General features: G+C 50.6%; 1 protein-coding gene across 1 annotated transcript in view; it reads left to right on the top strand.

Annotated features, from left to right (window-relative positions):
• Nucleotides 1-12: 12 nt before the first annotated feature.
• The window catches only part of NSD3 (nuclear receptor binding SET domain protein 3), a 36,838-nt gene continuing 29,221 nt past the window's right edge, over nucleotides 13-7,629 (top strand). Inside the window, 3 exon segments of the mRNA XM_027667043.1 lie at nucleotides 13-191; nucleotides 5,794-6,248; nucleotides 6,251-6,523. Of these exon segments, the coding sequence (XP_027522844.1) occupies nucleotides 5,838-6,248; nucleotides 6,251-6,523 (684 nt within the window). The 5' untranslated portion in view covers nucleotides 13-191; nucleotides 5,794-5,837.

Below are 7,629 nucleotides of genomic sequence, written 5' to 3'. Positions count from 1 at the left end.
CCCCCCCCGGGGCGGAGCCCGGCGCCAGCGGCGGGGGCGCGGAAATCGAGGCCGGGGCTCCGCCGCGGCCTTCGCTGGTGCGGCGGGAGGAGGAGGAGGAGGCGGAGGCCCCGCGCCGCCCCCGCCGCCGCCTTTTGTCTGCGCGGGGCCGGGCGGACGCGGCGGGGCCGTGAGAATGGAAGTGACTGAAGGTGAGCGCGGGCCCGCGGCGGCCCCGGGGCGGAGGGGCCGCGGCCGCCATGTTACTGCGGGAGCGGCGGCGGCGCCGGGCCGGGCACGGCCCCGGGCAGGGCCGGGGACCCCCGCGCGTGTCCCCCCCCCCGGGCCGGCCCCGCTCTCCCCGCTCCGGCCCCGCGGCCGAGCCCCGGCCGGCTGCGGGGCAGAAACTCGGCGTTCCACCCAAGCGGTGACCCCCCCTCTACCCCCCAGAAGAAAGGGGTTTGCCGTTCGCGGGTTTGTTGTTGTTGCTCGAATTCTGGGGGGGGGGTTTGGGGTTTGGGGTTTTTTTTCTCTGTGCTGTTGCGTTGTGCTGCACTTTGTTGTGGACTCGCTCCGCTTTCTGTTTGGGTGTCAATACACTCGTTCGTTTCGGTGCAATTTGTTGTTAAAAAAAAATAACGATAACGTAGTTGTGTATACACCAACCAACCCAGAGGACAACATGAGGTAGCCAGTAATCATAGTCGAAGGAAAAATTGAAGCCTGTTTTAATGACTGTTTAGTGGCCTTTTGTAGAGATGCAACAGTGAATGCTTTGGTGGGTAGATTTTTTTATTAAATGTTTTAATGAGCTACTTGAAAAGATTTTGCTCCAAAACCTGATTGTCTGCCTTATGAAGGTAAAGGGTAAGAGTGGAGGGTGATGGTCAAAGGCTGTGTGTTTTGTTTTAATACAAACATATTTATTTTGCATTTTTCAGTTGGGCAGCTTTGCCTGAGTTTGAGGTGATTCTCATGAGACATGTTGCAGTTCTTGCCCTGGCTGTGGTATGTGACAGCCTGCCACGACATTACAGTGTTTGGTGTTGCCAGAGATCTGCCTTGTGGTTTCATGTCAGTCTCAACCTGTGACTTTCCCTGAAGAACCAAAGATTTTGCTCCACGTTTCCCTTTTGAATCCCGCGGCTCTCAAACCAGACGAGTCTCTAAGCTCCTTTTCCAGACAAACCCCTTTTCTCTGCTGGCCAAGTTGTTTCTTTCCATGGCACTGTGGGAAACTTGTTCAAAGTGGCCTTATCAGACCCAGTTACAGACGTGACTGTTTCTTCTGGCATTCAAAAACCAAACACAAACCGCCTTCACAAAGGTGCACAGGGGAGCAGCCTCACCTCACGCTTTAAGGTTTGTCAAGAGGCCTCTGATTCACCTCCACTGTCTGCCAGGAGGGACAGCTCAGTCCAGCTGGAGTCAGGAGAAATCCACAGGCTGCAGGTTTCCTGTTAAGGAATCCTGTGCAAGTGAAAACTTGGCGTTGTGTTAGTGTGTGTAAATAGAGCTTTGCCTGTGGGATTTGCTAAGGACACGCAGAGCAGAGTGGCACAAAGCAGATGGCACAGGCTGGGCCCAGGGATCAGTAGGAACAGTTGTTTATTCCTGTCTGCAGTTCACACAATTCCAACACCCCAGGATGCCGTTCCAGGTGATAACAGTGTCCCTCTGGGTGGTGTTTGATGCGACTGGAAGCACTGGGAATGCTCAGCTCTGGGGAGAAGGGAGGTGCAGGGCTGTGTGTGAACTGCAGGCTTAAGGTTTTCAGAGGGCAAGAATGATTGCATCACTTCAAACACCTGCCCAGCCTGGCTTGTCCAGCCAGGCAGCTCTGTTTGTCTGTCTGTCAAACACCTGCAGCAGTGAGCAGCCACTAAGAGCAGCTGCTGCACGGACTGGGTGCTTGAGGGGACCAGCAGCAGTGCAGGTTGGATGTGTTGGGAGTGAAACAGCACAGAAAATGGCAGTGAACATCTGGAGGGTAAGGAGTGATGGTAGGATGTGAGCAGAAGTTTGACTCTCTCTGATTTGGGTCTGTGTGGAGAGGAGCTGCGTTGGTATTTGTACATAAAGATATCCTGGAACTTCTACTTTTGAGCCTGTTGATAGAAAGCCCAGCTCAGGGTGACGAGGCAGTGACAGTGCTCTGAGCACACTGGGCTGACTCACAGCAGAGCTCCCAGCTCCTCAGGGAGCTGACAGGCCAGGTCCTGCCTCACAGCACACATTTGCCATCTGTAAAACACCTCCCTGTGACTGGGTAACCCCGTGTTGGGATTGTCAACAGAAAAGGGTGAAAAAAGGTTTAAAATAAGTCTGTACTGGACTTTTATCAGTAGCTGCTGTGTCTCTCCCTGTTGTGGCCACAGCCAGCCTCAGCCAAACCCACGGAACTCCCTCTCTGGGAGGAAGAAAAGCTGCAGTCGTGTGGGGCTGGAATTGTTCAATAATCTGTTATTTAGTCTCCTGCAGCACGAGAGCAAGGTTTGAGAACTACAGGTTTGTTTTCTGAGAGCAAAGTTGCAAAATTCTCATGCTAGAACTTGCTTTAGATGAGTGCAGTTGTTGGTGAAAATGTGGACCCGGAGGATCCATAATCTCTGTGAAACCTTCCCGTGACTGAGCACTCGCTGTCGGAGCTGGAACTGACTGTTCAAGCTCTGCTCAGTCGAGCTCAGAAGCTCAGAATGGGAACTGAAACCAGCAGTGTTCACTTAAGGAAGAGCTCTGCTGGGCTGACCTGCCTTACCCTGTACTGCTTATATGTTTTATGTCATTTACCTTTTCCTTTGATACTTTGAGTTGTGACTCTCACGTGGGCAACAGGAAAATATTTACTGAAGCAATGTCCCTGTGTAGAGTCTCATTGTTTGTAAACAGCCTTGTGTCCCTGTCAGCCCTGGGAAAGGACACACAGTTTTAAAGAGGAAACTCTTTCTCTTATTAAGAAATTCAGTTGCAGCTTTGAAGGTGTTGATTTCAAGTTGTTTTGTTGTTGATTCCATGTTGTTTCCAGCTGCTGTGAAGTGTCCATTTCCTGTAAACCTGGAAGTGATGAAACTGTTTATCTGTTGAGCTCCAGTGTTGTATCAGTCTAGGATCTGTTGTGGGTCATGTTTGGAAGGCAAATTGTACAGCTCACAGGGGGCTGATGCTGTGTGTTAATAGAGTAATTGCTGGTGTAGTGAGAAGAATTTATTCTGGAACACCTTTGTGTGAGATCAGCTGGAAATCCCGTTCCCCCGTGGTTTGGGTGCCGTTGCTCTGCTGCAGGGACAGCTCTCTTCAGTGACAGTGGGGTGTTCTTTGCATTAATGCTTGGAGGGATTATGCAAAGCAATCCTTCCTTAGGTTTGGACGTTGAGAGTGCTGTGAGCTCAGGATTCCTCCCTGTGTGCTGTTATTTGGGTGGCTCCAGGGCCTGTCCTCTCACTGACGCTGCCCAGATGCCACTTCCCTGGGCAGCGTCTGGGAACTGATCCACTGCAGCAGAGTTTTGGGCAGGCAGGAGGGTGGGAAAGTCTGGGTGTGTTAACAGTGATGACAGGGAGAGACTGGGCAGGAAGGAGCTCTCAGTGATGTCAGAGCTGTGGGAGGAGAGTGGCCTCGGGTGCTTTGGGGCTGCTGAGAGCACTTCACTGGAGCTGTGGACCTGGTTCTCAGCCTGCAGCGAGTTACTGAGGCACGAATTCGGGCCTGGGTGTCCCAACTGTGCAGCACAGACTGGCCCCAAGGCTGAGTGACACAGGTGAGCTCCAGAAGGAGTGAAAAAGGAGAAAATCAGAGCTATATTCTTTGACTGGTAGTGCCTAAATCCCATGTAAGTAGAGTGTTTTGAAGTTCAATCCACACTTCTGTCACATACCAAAACAAAGTGCATTGACAGCCACCTCTGCAGCCAGAACCTGTGGGAGCTGCACTGGCAGCTGGGACTCTGCCCTGCCAGCCCTGGATGTGCCTGGAGTGCTGTCACAGCTTCTCAAGACAAGATTTTTTAATAACTATTCAGAAATGAAAAAAGATTGAACCTGGGGTTTAGTTAAAAATAAAGCCCGGTGGGAAATCTGCTGTTTGCTCTTTGGTTTGGCAAATGCAAAGTAACAATTTGGTGGTAAATAGTACAAACAGTTCCACTTCCTCTTCCCAGAACGGGCGTGGTTTGGGGTTTTTGACCTTGCTGTGCAATCCCACGTGCTGCCCCAAAGATCCAAGTCCCCTGACAGTGACAGTTGTGTTGGTTTGGTGGCTGCTCTGCAGAGCTGTGGAGGAAGGGATGCTTTCACAGCCCCAAGGTTTAAAAGTTCCTGCAGTGAGTGAATTCTGCTGCAGAGCCTTGTGCTGTTATTGGTTATTGTGCTTTGGGGTGAGCGTCTTAATTACAAATGAAGTGACAAATGAGCCCCGAGTTGGTGTCACAGGGCAGTGAAGATGAATGCAAACATCAATTTAATCTGAGTGTGCAGGCCCCAGAATACACATCACAAATCTGATCAGGTTCTTGTTCCTGTTATAATTTCAGTTGCTTTTTTCGGTCTCTGAGGAGGGAAGCTCCCTGTGTATGGAAAGCTCTTAGCTAAGGTGTTGAGATGCTTAGCTTTGGGAGGGTGAGGATTCCACGTGGGCAGGGATTTGTGGAGATCCCTGTTAGAAGAAGTGTCTGTGGGACGCATTAATGCTGTTTCAAACCCAGACCTACAGGGCACAGTAACCCTCCTGTGTGCCCACACAGGCAGAACAAATACCATGGGGCTGTGTTTGCTTTGGAAGGGCTGAACTGACCTTGTGGGAAGCAAACAGGTGTTTCTTACCTGCAGGTCAGGTCACTGTGTGTTGCTTCTTGTTGAACACTGAGCTGCTTTAGATGAATGCCAGCGCCTTCTCCGAGCCAGCAGTTGAGTTTTGGAAGTCTGACTTTGATTTGGTCGGATTTTGGTGTTTCAGTATGCACTGGAACTCTGAAGGTGTGTATGCCAGTGCTCAGCTGGAATCTCATTCAGTGAGTAACCTCAGGGTTTGGAGATCTGTTGATGCTGAGGCTCAGAACCACATAGTGCTTTGTACTAAAATAAGGTGGGAGGGAGACGAGAATAACCCTCCTCATGTAGCTGCTGAGAGCCAGTGAGTGCAAACTCTGCTCTGGTTTTCTGAGGAGGGAAGAGGTTGGGCAGCTTCATCTGAGGCTGCTGCAGGACACGAAGGGGTTTTCCAGCAGCTGAGGTGGAGTGACCCACTTGCTTACGTTGTGCCATTGTCAGAGCAGCCCATGGCTCAGGTCCTCCTGGCCTAAGGGCTGCTTATGCCTAGAATTTTAGCAAGGAATTGGAGAGGGAGGAGGAAAAGAGGTTCCTGTGTTGTTTGAGGTGGTGTTTCTGGCTCGTGCAGTTTGCAGTGACTGTGGTGTCAGGAGAGCTCTGTGTCTCCTGTGTGCTGGAGGGTGAAAGTGCTGTCCAGCTGCTTCATGTTGAAATAACCCTTCCTAGTGCAGAACTGGGAGGGCTGTAGAGAGTGGTGGTGGGATTTTGGCACCATTCTGACTTTGTAACACTTGGGCTCAGTTTTTGAGCACTCATAGCTGCTTCTGATATTTTATTAAATGTCTTGGAAAAGAAGAAAGTGGTCACGTGAAGGATGTGTCAGTAACCCTTTTTAAAAGCTCAGTAAGACCAGTCTTCTAAATCCATGGTGGTTGCTGAATGGAGAGCGGGACACTGGTCTCAAGATCCCTTTTTTCTTCAACGGTTTAATTTGCTTAATTATTGTTTTTTAATTTACACTGACTTCTTATTTCCCTTCCCCTGCCTCTAGGCCCTATGAGAAAAAGGGAAAGCTAAGGATGCTGGAGCAGAACAATGGATTTCTCTTTCTCTTTCATGCAAGGGATCATGGGAAACACAATTCAGCAACCACCTCAACTCATTGACTCCGCCAACATCCGCCAAGAGGAGGCCTTTGATGGCAGCAGTGACATTGCTGAGGATGGGGGCCGGACGCCGTACGAGCCGGCGCTGCAGCAAAGCTTCCAGTACCCCACACCCACGGCGGAGGAGCTGCCCCCCATCACCAACGGGTACCCCCCGGCCATCGGCATGTACGAGCCCCAGGCCAAATACCAGACGTACTCTCAGTATCCCAACGGCTCGGCCAACGGCTTTGGGGCGGTCAGGAACTTCAGTCCCCCGGAGTATTACCAAATGGAGAACTCGAGCGCGAGGCCGCACGAGGTTCTGGAGAAACCTTCCCCTCCCCAGCCGCCGCCTCCGCCCCCCCCCCCTCGGCTCCACAAGTGGGGATTCCAAAGAAGACTGGCTCACCAGAGATCAAACTCAAAATAACCAAAACTATCCAGAACGGCAGGGAATTGTTTGAGTCCTCGCTGTGTGGGGACCTGTTGAACGAAGTGCAGGCGAGGGAGTACGCGAAGGCGAAACACGAGGGGAGGAAGGAGAAAAGGAAAAAAAGTAGCAAGCACGACTCTTCCCGGTCGGAAGAGCGCAAGTCGCACAAAATTCCAAAATTAGAACCAGAGGAGCAAAATGTAAGTGGAATGCTAATTTCAGCCATCTGTACTCCTGGTGGTGCTGCTGGAGCCCGGCAGGGTTTGTCCTGGTTCTGGCTGGGCACACACTGAGTCCCGAGGCTTTCCTTACTCGTCAGATCCTTGGGATGAGGCTGCCAGGAGCTGTGTTTGTAGGACAGCACAGTGGTGGTTAAAAGACTGCATATGAAAAATAAATGTTAGAAAAGGTTATATATTATTTTCTAAATATTATTTAATGGTTTAGCATGGTTAGAGCTTGCAATGCTCTGGCCAGTGTTGAAGAGGGAGCTTTGGGGCAAAAGCACACGTGTTCCTAAAATTGCCTCTCAAAATAGTGCTGGATTATTCAGTGGAAAGTCAGGTTACTGAGGGGTATTCAGCACTGTGACATTTAATTAATCTTTGAAAGATATTCTAAATATTGTGGTGTACAAAACCAAGAGCTGTGTAGCATAGGCAGACCAGTAAAAATGAGTATTCTAAAGCAGCAGGGGAATGAGAAGTACCAGCTGACTCAGCAAACTTTGGGAAGATTCAGTATTGCTGTCTGTTCCTGTTTCTGTCAGGTTTTATACCATGTTGTCCACATCCAGGGATGTACATCAGGTGGTGTTAACTGAGATTCCAGGAAGCAAAGACACGAGTTACCTCCCTGATCTCTCCTTCTTTTTCTTTCTGTTTCATGAGCTACTTCAGTACTTCTGTTTCCTTTTCTCTTGCTTGTTCCTGCCCGCTCTGTGGTGCTGGTTTCTGCCTCTCCCAGTTTGAAGGAACAGGTGGCAGAGAGGCTGGAGAGTGCCCAGAATGGGGAAGCTGTTGTATCCAGCCAGGACAGAAATTGCCCAGCACAGGCTGGGCTGTGCTCTTACAGAACGTAGCTGAGTCTCTTGTAAAAAGCCTTTGGTGCTTGTTGCTTTCGGGAGGTTTGGGAGGAGATCCTGTCCTGCAGGGATCAGGGCTCTGATCTGGTAGAGCGGGTCCTGTGCTTGATGGAGTGATAGTGGTGGTAATGTTTTCAATGGAAGATGGGCTGGTTTCACATCCACACCCTCACCAGGAGTATTTACAAGTTTATAACTGTTCCACCTGGCTCCTGGGAATTG

Source organism: Corapipo altera, unplaced genomic scaffold (genome assembly GCF_003945725.1).
Source record: "Corapipo altera isolate COAL_440 unplaced genomic scaffold, ASM394572v1 275, whole genome shotgun sequence".
Classification (NCBI taxonomy): domain Eukaryota; kingdom Metazoa; phylum Chordata; class Aves; order Passeriformes; family Pipridae; genus Corapipo; species Corapipo altera.
The sequence above is the reverse complement of the archived record's forward strand: the minus strand, read 5'-3'. Positions and strand labels throughout refer to the sequence as shown.